This window comes from Pogoniulus pusillus, chromosome 18 (assembly GCF_015220805.1).
Source record: "Pogoniulus pusillus isolate bPogPus1 chromosome 18, bPogPus1.pri, whole genome shotgun sequence".
Classification (NCBI taxonomy): Eukaryota; Metazoa; Chordata; class Aves; order Piciformes; family Lybiidae; genus Pogoniulus; species Pogoniulus pusillus.
The window spans coordinates 11,005,454-11,022,713 of record NC_087281.1 but is presented as its reverse complement, the minus strand read 5'-3'; the positions used below and the strand labels follow the sequence as shown (position 1 = coordinate 11,022,713).

Genomic DNA, 17,260 nt, shown 5'->3' with positions numbered 1-17,260 from the left:
ATCTTTTAAATCTTGTGTCTTGCTACCGCATAAGGCTCCATGATATTCCAGAGAAAATAACCCGGGTGTTAGAAGAGGAATCTCCTCTTCTAATGAATGTTTACCCTGAGGTCATTACACTCATAAAGGTCCTCGCTGAACTCACCTTGCTTCCCTTTTTCTCTGTTAGAAACTGGGATTTCAATCACAATGCCCTCGATTTTAAAGTGCCGTGTACCATTTAATGGCGGGGTACAGGCAAGGTTAGAATATTATTGACTTCATGCAATATATAAGATGGATACATTTGAGACTTTTAACTTTTTGTTGCAATGACACACTGTATTTTTATGAGATACCTATTATGCAGACAGAACCATTGTGCTGTAGCTGCCTCACAGTTGCTGGATCGTTTCTATCAGATGAAAGATTTTGAATAGTTTTCTTTCAACAATGCATCCTTTTGGTCTTGATACAAAGAATGTAGGCATGGTATACACTTAAACAGCTCTGTCACAGAGCAAGATTAAATAGAGTATATATCGAATCCTGTCTGCGGTATAATACACATAGGAAACAGAATGGAGCTTCCTCCACCACTGAAGGAGACCATTAAGGTCTGGTGTCTTGGGAGCATCTTCCAGATTTCCCTTATCTGTGATATTCGCTAAACTATTAAAAATCTTTATAGATGGGCTTTAAAATCGTCTGTTTCTCACGGGGAGACCGAGTTGGATAACGCAGTCTTTTAACAAAACCTACTAGTGGCGCTCCGGCGAAAGGCGAATTACGGTCTATCTGGTCACCCATCTCGGAAGCCGCCTGGACACGGGTGTGCTGGAGAAGCCCGGCAGATATGTCCCGGTCCAGGCGGCTCTTCCTTGTGCTCCTGCCGAGGTTCAAGAGGGCCCCTCTTGTTACACAGCCCCCGATGCCCCCCCACGCTCCCCCTCCGGAGGCGGGCGGTCAGTGGTGGCAGTGGGAGCGGGGGCAGGGGGTGCAGCCCGCGGGGAGCCCGCAGCTCCCCCTCCAGTGCTCACTCAAGCGACTTGACCAAAGTGCACGTGCTGAGCCCAACTTCCCTCTCCCCCTTTCCAGCTTTGTGCTCTCCGCTGATTGAGTCCCCATATTAAGCTCGAGATCCTTTCTAAGCAACTGCTAAGAAGTCAAGAGCATCCTTGCTTGCTTTCTCTCCGTGGCCTTTCATGCCCTCAATTTGTTATTCTACTGACACTTTTCTTAAAGTTAGCGCCTAGCATTGAAACATTAGCGACAAAAGCCCAGGAAAATCTCTCCCTCCTCGCCACCAAATCCTCTAATGGGTCAGTGAGTGTCGAATTTTTATTTGATTTCCAATAATCTCTGGCACTTCAATATTAAACCTACCTCAGCCCACAGCCTCACCTATGGGATATTTTTCAGCTTTGCTTTGGAAAGTAGAGACGTTCAGATTTCCTTCCACGTGCACCCACTAATTTATAGATGAGTGTATACAGCTGTCTTCGTGTGTATCTATGTCTCTATATCTACAGTAACGCTTTCATTCTGTGTCAAAATAACATATCCTGTCACTCCACGCCAAAAGTATGTTTATTGAATGGAACAGCACTGGAAACTGCATCTTCTTATCAAACCTTCATTTCTGTGTTACCCTGTTGTTAAATATCTTTTCATTTCTTATCCTATTTAAAAATATATATTACAGTAATTGTTGCTTGGAGGTCTTTTGTGTATCTATAGCTCCTTTGATCTGTATCTTTTCCTTTCTTTTAATTTTGTTATGAGGAATTACATACACATTTCTTACGAAATCCAAGGAGCGTAACTTTATTAAATAAAAACCTCCCGATCTTGAAGTTTTGCAACAAATAACAGTATTTTTTTAAAGTGCACGTTCCTAACCCACGTGTTTTAAATAAAGATCCATAAGTCCTCTTCACTTTACTGCGCAGATTTTGTGAAATGATTCTTGAGCTCTCTGATTTAAATAAGTTTTAGTGTGAACCAAGAATGAACATTATCCTCTAACCTGAGGTCAAGTGAAGGGTAATTTACATGACAAAGAATAATGCCCAATTTGTCCAATATGAAGCAACTTCACCTTCGGCGTCATTAAGAAGAATTTAGCACTTTCAGGGCTTTGGGGGCTGGGATTTTTTGGTAAATAGTTGGCTATGTATAGCGCAATTTCCCTTTTATAAATCACAATACAAAGGCCAACTTGTGCTCTTGAATTTCGGCATTATTTTTACAGCCTTAAGAGCGATTTTGCACCTGCTGGTATTTAAACTTTAACATATTAGCTGGGGAGGACTTATCAGCCCAGTGCATTACCACGAAAAAAAACCAAACAACCAAACCGGTCTTCATTAAGGAACGAGAGAGGGACTGACGTGACCGTTTAAGGCGCTGTCTCGGATCTCCTCGATCTATGCAGTGTCCGAGTGGATTATTTGGGGTTCCTATAGCAGCAGAATTACCGCTTTACTCCCCCTTCCCCCAACACTCTCTGTTCCAAATTTCTGCTGCTCTCCGGGTACTTTAACCCTCTCGATACCTCCTTCCCTTCTGCCTAGAGCGATGCCCTGCAGAGAGAGATTGTGAGGAGTCAGGAACACCTCAGCTGCACTCCTGCGGCTCAGTCCCGGCGGCCTCCCGCTCCCTGCTGGGCCGCGCCCGCTACGCTTCCCTGTGAGAGCACTTCCCCCAAAAAATCGGGTTGTACTCTTGGAGGTTACTTTTCTCTCTTCGATGGCCATTTTTGGCCCACTTAGCTCCCTCTCCTCCTCTCTGTCTCTCTCACACACAGTACAAGAGCCCGTTGAGGAAGTGATCTTAATCCAAATATCACACTTACCATCTGGAGGACACTATCATGAAAAAGTTCTGCTCTGCTGGGTCTCAGAGTTAAGGAAACGACCGTCATTAAGAGCTCGAGGCAGGGGAGAGGGGCTGCAGGCGGAGGGACGCGGGCGGGGAGCTCAGTTCCCCGGATCTACCCGCCCGGCTTTGCGCCCCAAGGGGTCGTGGAGGACCGAGATCTTCTTCTCGGCAGGTGCCTCTCGGGACGGGGACACACCGGGCACCGACCCCACCGCTTCTTCCGCGGACGCAGGCGTGCGTACCTCGACGCGCTTCCGCGGGGGGATCCGCAGGCTACCTGCTGCAAAAGGGGGGCCCAGGGCAGCGCCCCGGCTCTGCCTGGCCGCCCGCCTCTTTGGTGGGGTGGCGGGTGTCGTGTATTTATTCACAGCTACACCGGGAAAGTGGGGGCATTTCGTGTTCACAACTGGCTCCGGCTTGTGATGGTGAGATGTAGTTCAAGCAGAGCTCCTGTGTGTCATGGGCTCTTAACTGAAGCTTTGCTCAGTCATTGAGAGCAATAGAAAGTATATGGAAATCAATATATAGACAGTGTAGAGGGCAGATAATGGATTCGAGTCAGTGAGTGTTATAATCTGCATTATGGACTTTCTATTGTTTAGACTGAGCAGAAATTTCCAAAGGGATGTTTTGGGTTCTCTCTCCACACATTTCTCTTCCTTCTGTTTTTGGAGGGCTTTGTGTGTGTAGGGGGAGGGGGCTGTTAACTCCTCCTGTCACAATTATCAGAGTACACATACACACACACCCCCCCTTCCCGCCCGCCCCATCTGATTTTAAAGGTAGTGCTTTCACGGCGAAGCTAATGACTTTCATTTAATTGAACATGCCCTGATGTAGCGGATTGTTCTCGCAGCCCTCCGCCTTTGTTGCTTTTGGGGGGAAATAAAGCTAATCAAACCTTTTGTCACAGCCAAATTCTCCCTCAGGGTCTTCCAAACGTTTGTTTGAATAATTCACCTCAAGAATTGAAAATACTAATTGATTTTAAAATGCTAGCCCGGAGGGACGGAGAGATGAGTGGGCTGGGGCGGGGGGAGCCTGGAAATTAGAGGCGAAGAGCAAATGTCTACCTGCCAACGGCGAAGCCTCCACAAGTCGCTGCCCTCGCCGGGAGCCGGGGCCGGGCTGCACCCCCCCTCGTGGACTGCGGTGCCGCTGCCGGCCACAAGCTCTGTCCCCTCCCTCGGCCTCTTCTCCCCCTCCCCGCCGCCAAACTGCGCCCGGTCACTCGGTCTCGGATGCTCCGCTAAAGTGCCGACGGTGGCAGGGGTGGGCTTCACCGGGCGGGGAGGGGATCCCGATCCGGGCGCCTCGGCCCTATTCAAGGAAGAATTTTGATGCGATTCATTAGAAGTAACGAGTTGACATAAGGTAAATCTACATCGAGGGGGCCTTTCTTTGAGTGCATGGGGAAGCTTCATTAACCATCGCTAACAAGGCGTGCAAATGCTGTGATTGGGCAGCTTTCTTGTAACGCCAGGGCCTTAGCAGGATGCCCACCTAATGAGGGTCACTACAAGAGACTGATGAAATATTCAAATTTTCCGTCGCACCAGGAACTTTATACTAAAAGAGAAAGTTGAGGCAACTGTGTGCTTGTATACTTTGGGAAGGCACACTCTGGGGAGAAGACACTTAGCTCTGACATCTCCTAGTGAAACCCTGAGCTGGATGGTCGCTGCTTTTTGGTCGTTTGTTTGTTAAATTCGTCGACAGATTTCCCCATGCCTTCCCTCGTTCCCTTCCACTTCCCCCTCGTCTAATTATGTTTCTTCATGGATTTCATGCACTGATAAATAACTTGTCTGCGAGGTTCCGTGATTTTTCTTTTTCTTTCCTGGTGATTTTTTTGTTTGCCTTTTTTTTCCTTCTCCATCCCCCTCTTGAAGAAGAATTATTAAAATCAGCCTGATGGCTTTAATGATACGTCAATCATTTCGAAGTTGTGCTTGTTGCTAATATGTCAGCCTCTGTACACATCATCGCTACTTTGCTTGCTGCCACGCTTAAAGGCTGTCCCCCCCTCCTCCTCCCGCAATTTGTTTCTTCAAGTTTTCATTGCTAGGTTACAATTTCTAATTAGAGCTAAGTATTTCACTTAATATTTAATTTAGACGCCAGCACCTATATCATACGTAGATCAGTCAATCAAGTGTCCCTTGTTGATGATAATGCTACATCGTTAAGAGTTGTGCTTAATTCAGGAGCAAGTGACTGCACAGCAGCTGCTGCTAGTGCTGCTGCTGCAGAGCAGGTAACTTTGTGTTGGCGGGTGGTGCCCGCAGATCCAGAGAGATGCGGAGTAGCAGTCCAGCCGGCTGCCGCTCCGTGCCTCCTCGAGAAAGTTTGCTGCTTCCCAAGCAGGCATATAGCCGCGGAGGCGAGTTGCACTCGTTCTCCCTCTCCTTTCACACACACACACACAAATTAAAATCAGTGTTTCGGGTTTTCCTGTCTCTGTGTTTACACAAAATAAAATGTCTGTTGGCTTGGGGGTGTCCACAAAAGTTCAATTTGGAAGCTAGAGCGTTTCATTACACTAGTAATGAAATACCCCCTTCAGCTTCTTGAACCAATCCAAACCGCTAAAAAAAATCACTTGCCCACTTGTTCCTTAGCACGATCAGTACAGGACACACCGCATCAACAGGGATGAATTACGGGGGCCAGATGGGCCCCATCTTACACACCCATCAAATACACATCAATTTATCTCAGTAAATTCTGACTAAAAACAGAGAGAGAAAGAAAGAGAAAGATGGACGGAAGGAGGTGGATAGATGTGTCTTTAAAGACAACACTAGTGAAAATTTGTCAGCATTTTCCACTGAAGACCTGCACAAATTCCATAAAATCGTAATAAAAACCCTGGCAAGAGCAGCGCGATAGATTCTTCTTTACCTGCCCCGGGCTCTACCTCTCTCCCCCTCTCGCCGCGGCCGCAGTGCTGCATTTTCAGCTCGTTGCTACCTCGACCACTATGCCCCAGCCCCATCTAAACCCCTACCTCCTCCGATTAAAAAAAAAAAAAAAAATCAGACCTTGCAAGCTTCCACAGAGTCACTCTCGAGTCAAGATTAAGGGGCACTAGCTAGGCAGCAGAAAATCGCAGCCTCCTGGGAACGACCATCAAAACAACCAGTAAAATAAAAGAGCTTCCCTCTCTGCTTCCTTCCCTCTCTCCGGAAAAGTCCTCCAGGTTGGCAGCCCGACACACGCACACACACGCATACACACACGCACACAGAGACGCACACAACTTCGCAGAGCTTCCTTCAGAGGGAGAGTACAGACTTGTCCTGGTTTATTTGAATGGGAGGATTTTAGGGAAGTGGGGAGGGAGGGAGTTGCTCCCCTGCCCTGTAGAGCCACATGTCATTCTAGCAGCTGAAACAATGAATCATGTGGGATCAAGTAAGATTGACTGGAAACGGACGGCAAGTTCGCCAGCTCAGAGAAGATGGCTATCGGCGGCGAGGAGGGGGAACCTCGCCTCTTATCTCCTTGGATCCCCGAGCCCAGACGCGGGGGTGAGAAAGGGGCAGGGAAGGGAGATCGAGGCAGCGCATCCCCTGGGGGCTCCCCCGCTGGACCTCCGCTAGCCGGTAACAAACTTACAGGATCCGGAAAGGATTTTTCCAGCCGAGAGGGCAGTCGCTGCCCAGCCCCGTCCGCCGCCGTACTCCCGCTTCCCGCTGCTGCCGGTCGCGCCCAGATCCGCGCTCGCCTGCGCACCCGCTGCGCACTGCCGACGGAGACGGGCCCGCTGTAGATAGGCGCCCGCCACACTCGGGCTCGGCATTAGCCGATCCCATTGACAGTTTGTAGCCAGCAGCTGCAGTCATTAAAAGCCATTTACACCCTTGGCCTCCTCGCACAAAGCTGCAGCCCCAGCAATTATCTGCTTGCACATTTCGGGACACGAATGTGTGTCCCTAACAGGCTTAGGGGAGCGTTAAGTCCGCGGACAGGCCAGGCGAGCTCCTCTCCGCTCCCCAAGCTCTGGCTCACCCGTACCGCGCTGCCATGGCCCGCGTAGGCGAGCCGCGGGAGCAGGCGCGAACGGTTTAGGATGCTGGCTCCGTCCTTGCAAGAGCTTCTGTCTAGCAGAGCTCTTGTGCTGGACATCTGCGAGCGAGAAGAGCAGGGTGGGCTTCAGTGAGACCTTGATATTAGCTGATAGGCACATCAGGTTGTCGGGCTTGTTTGGTTTTCGACAGAAGACACAGGCACACAAAGTAGGCATGCACTGAAATGCCCTACAGATGAGTGCTCGGAGACAGAGATTTTTCACTAGAAATATGGGTAAAGAGCAAAAGAAAAAGGGAGGGAAAGGAGAGAGAGAAGCAAGGGAGGAAGGAAGAGAAGAAGGAAGGGAGGAAGGGAGGGAGGAAGGGAGGGAGGGAGGAAGGAAGGAAGGAAGGAAGGAAGGAAGGAAGGAAGGAAGGAAGGAAGGAAGGAAGGAAGGAAGGAAGGAAGGAAGGAAATGGAATTGAAGCCTTGAAAGATTAATCGTGAATCCTGATAGACGGATGCAACCTATAAGCAAATGTCTAGTGTATGATCGTCTGGGAGATTAAAAAAAAAAAAAAGAAGCCGGTTTAGATTTTATTCTGGAAATACATTTTGAGGTAGTTTAATTTGCAGCTTGAAGAAAAATGGAATCAAATATTAAAAAACTCCCACAGGAATTCCCCCCACCCTCCCCTCTGTAATCCTTTACATAAAAGGAAAGGATTACAAAGAAAAAGATTCTGTGTGTGTATTAAAACTCAGGCTAAACATATTGTTGTCTAATTAATACCTCCAAGTCGGTTGTGGAGGGGCTGAGAAGTCTCTTTCCCTCTTTTGGTGTATAACTGGAAATAAGAACCGGAGAAGAAGAAAGAAAAAAGTTTTCTCCACGTTTGTTCACAGAAGTGTTTAAGTAGATCACTAAAAATTAAGAGACTGAGATGTTTCCATTAGGACTGTGAAGCCACGTAGCTCACCAGTGACAGGTTAGTGGAAATCAGACGAATGTGTAATACAGCAAGCTTCTTCCAGTCCAGCAGCTCTTCCAACGGATCTATTCCTCTGCCACTTGGAATTATTTCATGAAGAGTGCACTGTGAAAGGATCACAACCACTTTGGAGCCTAGCTAAAGAACTTCTACCACCCATAGCAGTATTATTATTATTATCCTTCGGATAGGGCAAGTCACGCTATGTTTTCACATTTTAATTGTAATATCTGTCTTTCCCCCCCCCCCCCCCCCCCCCGCCCCCTTTCCCTCCATTGATGTCTGAAAGTAGTTTGGGCTCCAAGCCTCACCCCTCGATCTCCATCGGAATGCAGAAAAGATCTTTAAAAAAGTTTTGAATTCCTCAATGATTTTTCTTCTAGAAAGGCGGCTTAGGATAATTATTTCAGCTTTATTGAGGGCAGATTAGTTGAAGTCTGGATGCTGCGTTTCAATACTCGTTGTACATGCCTTTACAATGTCGGTATTGTTTGCTACTGTGTGTGAACCTATTCAAAATATACACTTTTTAACACCAAGCAAAGTCCTGTCTAAATATACACAGTAAGTCTGGAAAGATGTCCATGACCCGTACAAATCTCTGTAAATCACACTTCCATAGCTACAGAAACTAAACAAAAGAGTTACCAGCTCAAGATGCTGATTAAATCTTCTTAAAAGCAACATACCTAATAATAAATATAGTTGCATGGTAGCAAGGTCTGGGGACTCAGCTAGGTCTTACTGAGGAACGGATTCAAACTGTCACCGATTTTTTCCTTCCTAACAATAATAAAAATAAAATAAAATACAATTTAAAAAAACCCACACAAATAAACCAAACCACAAACAAAGAAAGAAAATAAATCTCGATTCAAACCCGATTTTGCTCTCCTCCCTTTTCTCCCCCTTCTTTCCCCCCAAGAAGTCATGAAAGTTTGGGGCATAGATTGCGGGGGAAAGGAGACGTATAGTGTAAAGTCCCAGACTCCTTGGGAGTGAGAACCGGCCTCGAAAGGTCGCCGGGCTCCGAAGAAAGGAAGAGGGGAGAGGAGGTGAGGCGAGTGCGAGGAGGAAAGCCATAATGAAAGAAAAACGAAGTGTAAAGAGGGAAGAGAAAGAAGAGGGAGAAAGAAAGCAATAGGGAAAGAAAAGGAGTGGAAAGCAAATTGCTGGGCGCCGCCGGAGCCGGGCGCGGAGCCGGGGCGGCCAGAGCAGGTCTGGGCTGAGTGTCCTGTGCAGCTCTAATCGGAGCTGCCGCGGATCTCCGCGGGCAGCGGATCCCTCCTTCATCTGAGAGGGGAAGGGAGTTGGGGAGGGAAAGAGAAGCGACAGACTCATCGGGAAACCAGGATTATTTCCAGCCTATACTGTATGTGCCTGCTTCTAGGAGGGTCACCGGCGTGAGGATGGGTCTAATGATCTCATCTTTCTTTTCTTCCCCAGCACTATTAGTGCTCAGATAGGCAGAATGAAGTGAAACTACGTGCAAATCATGTGTAAATTGTCTCAGTTAGGAGCCCTTTATCCGAACGTGTATCCCAGCCTGGCCCATTTACTTTCCCCCCATATCTCCTTTAGCTTTAACGAGGCTCGTTAAGATCACAATAATATTCCACCCTCTAATTGCTCATCCCATTCAACAAATATGTGCACACTGCTTTTCGCATTATTTGATCCCTTATTTAGGAGGGGTGTGGAGAGGGAGGGGGGAGAGACAGGGAGAAGGGGAAGTGCTGAGATTAGGAGTTGCAAAGATTAAGGGAAAAAAAAAAAAAAACCAACCAGGCTTTTCCACCAACCGCTCCGCTTCCCTCCCCCCCCGTGCATTCGGGCGAAGTGGTAAAAACCTTCCTTACGTACTCCGTAATGATTGGCAGGGCTGACAGTGATTGGCAGGGGCTGCCATGGCAACGCCACAACGACACTCAGAAGACCAATAGAAAAGCGAAACAAAATGTTTCAGCGCTGCACTCACTGTGGATTTAGGGGAGATATTATGAGGCTGTTGTCATTAGGGCGACTGCTGTTGAATCACTGAATTCCGACTCGGCGGCGGCGCGGGGCCGAGTGTGTGAGTGCGTGTGCGTGTGTGTGTGCGTGAGTGCGTGTGCCCGAGTGCGTGTGACCGCGTGTACCCGAGTGCGTGTGCCCCCGTGCCTCTATGTGGCTGTGTGTGCGTGTGCGGGTGTGGATGCTTGCGCGGTGCGTGTGCCCTTTCTTCCCTTCTTCCTCCCTTTCTTTCTTTTCTCCTTGATTTATCTCCCCCTCTCCCCGGTCATCCCATGGTGTTCAGGTCCCCGCTAGAGCTTTATCCCACCCATTTCTTCTTGCCAAACTTCGCCGCCGACCCGCACCACCGCTCCCTCCTTCTAGCCAGCGGCGGCGGCGGCGGCAGCGGCAACGGCTCGGGCTGCAGCCCCGGTGCCGGCGGCGGTGGAGGCGGCAGCTCCCGCGCATCCCACGAAGAGTTGTCAATGTTTCAGCTGCCCACACTCAACTTCTCCCCGGAGCAAGTGGCCAGCGTCTGCGAGACGCTGGAGGAGACTGGAGACATAGAGAGGCTGGGGAGGTTCCTCTGGTCGCTGCCGGTGGCGCCGGGGGCATGCGAGGCCATCAACAAGCACGAGTCCATTCTCCGTGCCCGGGCGGTGGTGGCCTTCCACACGGGCAACTTCCGAGACCTCTACCACATCCTGGAGAACCACAAATTCACCAAGGAGTCGCACGGCAAATTGCAGGCTATGTGGCTCGAAGCGCACTACCAGGAGGCCGAGAAGCTAAGGGGTCGCCCGCTGGGGCCGGTTGATAAATATAGGGTGAGGAAGAAGTTTCCACTGCCCAGGACCATTTGGGATGGCGAGCAGAAGACGCACTGCTTCAAAGAGAGGACTCGCAGTCTCCTGAGGGAGTGGTACCTGCAGGACCCTTACCCCAACCCCAGCAAGAAAAGGGAACTGGCTCAGGCCACGGGGCTCACCCCCACGCAAGTAGGCAACTGGTTTAAAAACCGAAGGCAAAGAGACAGAGCAGCGGCGGCTAAAAACAGGTCAGTGGGGCTAGAGGGCCCACTCCGGGGCGAGGGGCGAGGTGGGCGGCGGGGCACTGCGGGCGGCCGCGCTCCGCGCTGTGGCTCGGGGGCCGCCCGGCTGGCAGCGCATCTCTGCCTCTCCTCCTCCTCCTTCTCCTCCTCCTCTTTTTCATTACCGCCACCAAGAGAATTGGGTGCCCCCGCCGGGCGTATAGGTCACCTCCCGGCATCCGCAGGGATGCGCCGGGGGCAGACACAGCTCAAAGTTACCTGGCGCTCCACGAGCGTGCCCCGACTCTCCACGGACTCCCGAGGTGCGGGACAGGGCCGGAGCTTATCCGCAGGCAGGGGCAGCTTCGTAGATGCCGATCTCTACGGGCGGGCGCGGGGTGCAGCGACAGCGGCTGTGGCGGGGGGCAGAGCCCGACTCTCCCTCCCGCCCTCCCGGCAGCGATGCTGTGGGAACGGAAACCCCGGGTCGGTGGGCTCCACTTTTGCTTTCGGCTGACCGAGATCTGTGCCTGGTCGCTTCTGGCGCGGTTCCCCGACGAAGGGCCGGGGGGGGGGGGAGTGAGATTCAGATCGGGTTTCGGTAGCGCAGGCGGCTCCGCTCCGATTGTTCGTGCTCCTCTGCATGCGCCGCGGGACCGGCACAAGCACAGGCACGGCGCAAACAATTCGGCTCCGAAGAAAAAGGGACAAAAGCCTGTAGGAGATCGGGAAACTTTTTTTTTTTTTTTTTTTTTCCCCAACCCTCATTTCTCTGTTTACACCACATGGCGACCTGGCCCTCCGGTCCTGTGTTTCCTGTGCATTTACGCTTGTATTTATCTGCGTGTCTCTCGGTGCGGTTTTGGGGGTGTTTTTTTGTTTGGGGTTTTCTTTTTCTTTCCCTTCTTTACCGTGATAAAAAGCGAGGTATCCTTTTTTCATTCCCTCCCACCCCGTTTCTTTTTTTTTTTCTTTTCCCCGTCACCCTCCATAAAAGTTGTTTTGCAAATTAAAATGGGCCCTTAATCCATCTTGATACTATTTTTATTTTAAATTAAGTTTGGATACCTCTGTAAGCATGTAAACAAAACTTATTGCTGTAAATGCTGTCTCTTAAATTTCTCCTATTTATAGCACTATTCGAGACTCTGTAGGAGAAATGCAACCTAAAAGTGCCTCGTCATTTTATTTCCATTAAATAAAAAACAGATCAGTTTAGGACTGTAAATAAACAGGACTAGCCTACGGATGGTTTTGTTGACTCAACAGTGTTGACAGCAGACTAATGCACCAGGAATTGCAAATGGGAGAAAAATCAGAGACGCTGAAACTGCAAAACTTAAAACAATGAGAAATGTAGAATAAGCCAGCTGCATTTTTCTGTTCTTTGCAGGCAGTTAAATAGAAAATACCCTGGTAAGAAGCAGTTGAGCGAGGAGTGTATTTTGATTCATATTAGCAATGCTAGAGGTTGTGGCTGCTTGCTCAGCTCTTATCCTTGAATCAGTCTTTCTTTGGGTTTCGAGCGGAATAAACGGGAGTACAACGCGCTAGGGAATGTAAAAAATATTTATTGCCTTTAAAAAAAAATGTTCAACAGCAATGTAACCTTAAGTATTGACGTTGAAAGGACCAATACTTTAAAGATAATTTTGGCCTTCATGTGGACCTTAAGTTTCGATCTGTGAGATGAGCTGTGTTATACCATCTCCTTTAAAAAAATTATTTTGTTGATAGCGCTGCGTCCCCGGGATGAGACCTTCCTCAGGTCCTGCCGCAGACCTCAGAGAATTTATCCGTGCACTGGAAAGTGTTTAGACAGATATTCTCGAGAACACAGAATGAGAATCCTGCTCGCTTATTTGCCGCTGCAGACTGGTCTTTGCAGCTTTCGGCGGAGGCCAAGTGTTCGGGGAGCTCACAGAGACACAGTTCTCTCCAAGGCCCGCGGTGCCGCTGGGGCGAACGGCTACCGGGGGAACGGGAAGCCGTTGCTCCTGTTTTTCAATCCGCAAAGCAAGGAAACGCTTTCTCTTCTGCCCCACCATGCCTTGCTCCCCGTTCCCCGTTCTCTTTCAAACCGCGACCCCTCTAGCTCTGTTTGCGCTGAGTGCCATCCCCCCTAAATGGCCTTCCCCCGGCACCGGCCCGTAGTGGGGACAGCGTGGACCGGGTGCATGGCTGGGCTCAGCCTCTCTCCGCTGCTCGCAGGCTCCGCAGGGCGCTGCGGGAAGGCGGCCGGGCCGGGCCGGGCATCGCCGGGGGCTCTGCTTGGCTCCGCTCCGGGCCGGGGCGGGGCTGTCCGCGGGCGGGCGCGGGGTCGAGAGTTCGCCGTGCTCTCGGCAGCGACGGTGGCCGGTGTCTCAGAGGGGCTGTGCTGTTGTTTTGTCTCCCGGCGCGATGCAGGCTCCAGCACCAGGCGATAGGACAGAGCGGCATGCGGTCGCTGGCAGAGCCCGGGTGCCCAACACACAGCTCGGCCGAGTCTCCGTCCACGGCGGCCAGTCCGACCACCAGCGTCTCCAGTTTGACAGAAAGAGCCGAGACGGGCACCTCCATCCTCTCGGTAACCTCCAGCGACTCGGAATGTGATGTATGATATCGGAAAACAAACAAACAAAAAAATCCAAATCCAAACAGCCAAGCACCCTTTCCCCGACCCGAACAAAACAAACCGAGGCAACCTAGAATCGGGACACACAACCGCATGCACGCATACACACAGGAAGAGAGAAAAGGCCAAACCCGACCCAAACATAATAGCAAACAAACAGACAGGGATCAGAGTATCTACCACCACCACCGTCAGCCAACACCACCACCAAGAGATGGAGCTAAAACTTCAACAGTCACAAACGCTGGTGCTGTAGATGGGGTGGGGGTGGGGAAATAATTATTATATATATAAAAAGAAAAGAAAAGAAAAAAACAAACAAAACAAAGCAAAAGTGGCAATTGTATTCTTTTTAGGACAAGCACGATTTCTCCTTTGCGCTTTTCCATGGACGCATTTCACCCACTTGCATGATGATGATGATTAAATTTGTATCTGGGAAAAAATATTCTCTATAGTAAAGAAAAACAGAAACCAGACAAACAAATGCAAACTCCGATCGAATTTGTACAAAAAGCAAAAATTAAAAAAAAAATTAAAAAGGAACTCCTTGAAGAGGGAAATAACAGATGTTTATCGCCTTTTTGTTGGTCCAGTTTCTCTCTCTTTCTTTCTCCCTCTCCCTTTCTCTCTGTTTTGTTTTGTTTCTTTTTTAAGTCCAAATGATGGTCCAGCCAAGATGCAATTTTCTGTTTTTTTGTTCAGCTGACAATCATTTTATTCGTAAGCACCTTTTTTTCTACACTTCTGTCACTGCCTGTGTGGGTACTGGTTATAAATGTGGAAAAAGAATAGTTATGACTGTAACAGATTTTTATTTTTATTTCAAAATTTTATATGAATTATGTATATCTTAATGATGCGATCATTTTCCCAGTTTGTAATATATGTGTAGAAATGCTTGTATATGATATTTGCTCTACTCTTTCTTCTTCCCCCCCCCCCCCCCCCCCCCTTCTCTAGCTCACTCCCACCTTTTCTCTCTCTCCTTTTTATTTTCCTTGACTCGGTGTTCCTTGAACAAACTTAGCTGTCAAGATTTGACGTGCTAGGTTTTCAAAAGGGACCTCAGCGATAGAAAGAAAAAAAAAAAAAGGAAAAAAAAAAGCACACACACGAAATAACAACAACAACAACATCAAAACACACACACACAAACCCAAAACAAACAAACAAAACCACCAACAACAAAAGCTTAGGGTGCAACTGTAGTTATCTTATGCAAAAGCTATTTTGAGTATTTCATAGCAGCTTTGGGGGGGGCTCTTCTTAAACTCCACGTAGGACGCTTAAACTATTGTTTCCTTAACTGCGTGTTTATCTATATGTAAAAACTTTCTAAATCAAATACAGTATTCCATTTTCTTATCTACCCAGCGATGTTGGTGTTTTTGTCCTACACGGAACCACACGCCCTCCACGATGGGCGCCTCTTTCCTTACCCTGCCCCGCCGCGGTTCCGCGGGAGCGCAGCACTGCGCGACCCCTGCGCCACCGCCGGCACCCCACCTTCCCCGGCTCGTCCGGACACCCTGCAGGCGTTGTGGGGGGAACAGAGCGACCCTGCGAAGAGGCTGTGGGTGGCAGTGGGGACACTGGACTGCTAGAACAGTGGCGGCGCTGGACGCGTGGCACGACCGGGTCCCCCAGTCTCAGTTCCGCCGTCGCAGCTACAGCGTTTTCCCCCCATCCTGCTCCTTTTATTGTTCACTCCGAGCTGAAAGGCTTCCGTCCTGGCCGCCTGTTTGCAGGGCCGAGTGTATCCAGAAAGTGGTTAAGGCATTTCGGGGTTTGTTTTGTAGCTTTAAATAAAAACAAAACAGTAAACTCCTCGCCCTAAGCGAGCTGCAGCTCCTCCCCTCGAATCCGGAGTATATTGTAATGTGCTGAAAGAAGCCTTTATTTGCACGACTAACAGTATTTCAGCATTTCTCCGCCTTCCCCCCCCCCCTTTTTTTTTTCTTTCTTTCTTTCTGTACCTTCCCCCCCTCTCCCCCCCCCCCCCCCCCCCCCATTAAAGTTTTGCTTTGCCCTGGGCAGATTATTCAGCCGTGAATTAACAAGAGGTAAATGCTAAACTTGTTTTTACTTGAAATTACAATTTTGAAACTAAACAGGGATTTAGGGAGAAACGTGTCTGGAATTTCTTGATTATTTCCAAACTAATTCGGACTTCCGATCTACCTTTGTGTTGCTTTTATTCTCCCCTTTTTTGGGAAAGTCCAAGTTAGGTTTACGGAAAGCCTCAGGAAGCCTTCTAGGTTTCCCCTTTCATTACCCCCCGCCCCAAGAGGCTACCTGGGGATCTGGGAGAACCTCCTAGGGTGTGAGATCTTAGAGCAAGTCACTAATGGGTAATTTTAAGGAATAAGCCGATGTGCAAATACGTTCCTTCGGTGCAAATTACCTTCGGCGCCCCTGAGGAAAAGTCTCGGGTTTGCGCTGAGCAAGCGCACAGGGGAGTTGTCCCCACGTGAGACCTCCTCTGGCTGGGGCAGGAAAGTTTCCTCACTGGACTTGCCAACCGCGGACACACGCATAGAGGCTGGAGGGAGTGGGGCAGAATTTCTCCTCCGTGTTCTTGCAGGAGCTGTCACGGGGCAGCAGCGCCCACCCCGTCGGTGTTCGCCTCCCCGGTCCCACGGGCTTCGTTCAAGGTGCGGCTCCGCAGTGGGGTCTACCCAAGGGGTCTCCTCACTGCGCTGTTGTCAACACTTGTGGGAGTTGAAAGAGAGTAATTTCTGGTTGTACGAAACCAGAATGGAGGGGAATTGCTTGGGGACAATTCCTCCACTGCCGGGGGAAGGGGGGGAGGGAAGCACACACACAATAGGGTTGTCGTGTTCCGCGTGGGCTGAGAATGAGGTCATGTAGAAGGACCTAGCTATTCTCCTCTCCCTTGTGGCTTTTAGAGGAGAGAAATACTGCCCAGGAGGGGATGAAAGTTTCCCCAGTGGCCGACACTCTAGCTCGGGTCTCATGCTTGAGCTCGGGCTCCTCTTTCTCTTTCTCACCCCGGCAGTGAGACTGGGGAGAGCTCTTTATAGGCAACAATTCCATCTCTTTCAGTTATTCTCGAGGTTTGGATGGGAAGGGGTTATTTGATATCGGTACCTTGGGTTTAAGTGCAATAATTTTGCTCCTCGATGGTAGGAGTGTCGTTCTCATCTTATTTTAATTTGAATGGAATTTAATATGCAAAAGAATTCAGAGGCGTGAAGGTTTGGGATCTTTTTTTTATTACTCTCTTCCTTAATTTTCGCGTCTCGAAGCTGCAGCCAGAATGCGTCAAGCCGGCAGCAATAATCTATATCAGATGAGCTTTACATTGGTAGGTTTCAACTTTTCTTCCCTCTGATTAAACCTCCAGAAGATCATCCTATCGTGCCGTGGCAGCTAGGGGAGGCCAGAAATCGCCTCACCCATACCTGGCCTCAATCTCTTGCCTCTCAGACAAGGCCCTTGCTCCCGTGCCATTTGCCACCCCGCCCTCATCCCCGAAAAGTTACCACTTTGGCCGGAGCTGGAGGGGCGATCTGCCCCCGGCTCTGCTGGGGGTGTACGCTTATCCGAGCAGCCCGCACCCCTTTATGCGGGGCGGCTAGGGACACGCATGCATCCTGGGGGGCGTCTGTGCTTGCACGGTATGGGGGTTCCAAGGGTGCAGCTAATGATATGCCGTTTCAAAGCCGGTCTCCGTAATGGGTAAATGATGTTGTTTTAGGATTTGCATTAAAAACTTGAATGGCTGATTGA

General features: G+C 49.5%; 1 protein-coding gene across 2 annotated transcripts; it reads left to right on the top strand.

Annotated features, from left to right (window-relative positions):
• Window positions 1-9,845: 9,845 nt before the first annotated feature.
• On the top strand, window positions 9,846-14,876 carry SIX3 (SIX homeobox 3). Of its 2 annotated transcripts, XM_064158384.1 has the most exons (3): window positions 9,846-10,917; window positions 13,297-13,456; window positions 13,861-14,876. In XM_064158384.1, exons 1-3 carry the CDS (start codon window positions 10,154-10,156, stop codon window positions 13,960-13,962), a joined length of 1,026 nt encoding a protein of 341 aa, XP_064014454.1. In that variant the 5' UTR covers window positions 9,846-10,153; the 3' UTR covers window positions 13,963-14,876. The 2 variants fall into 2 exon arrangements, with proteins under 2 accessions (XP_064014454.1, XP_064014453.1); XM_064158383.1 differs by having other exon boundaries at window positions 13,297-14,876.
• The last annotated feature ends 2,384 nt before the right edge of the window (window positions 14,877-17,260 follow it).

What these genes read in the sequence shown, in the direction of transcription:
- SIX3 (XM_064158384.1), top strand. Translation starts at nt 10,154, where the DNA reads ATGGTGTTCAGGTCCCCGCTAGAGCTTTATCCCACCCATTTCTTCTTG. An exon ending in GCAGCGGCGGCTAAAAACAG is followed by an intron (nt 10,918 to 13,296) that starts GTCAGTGGGGCT and finishes GGCGCGATGCAG; the next exon opens with GCTCCAGCACCAGGCGATAG. An exon ending in CGGGCACCTCCATCCTCTCG is followed by an intron (nt 13,457 to 13,860) that starts GTAACCTCCAGC and finishes TATTCTTTTTAG; the next exon opens with GACAAGCACGATTTCTCCTT.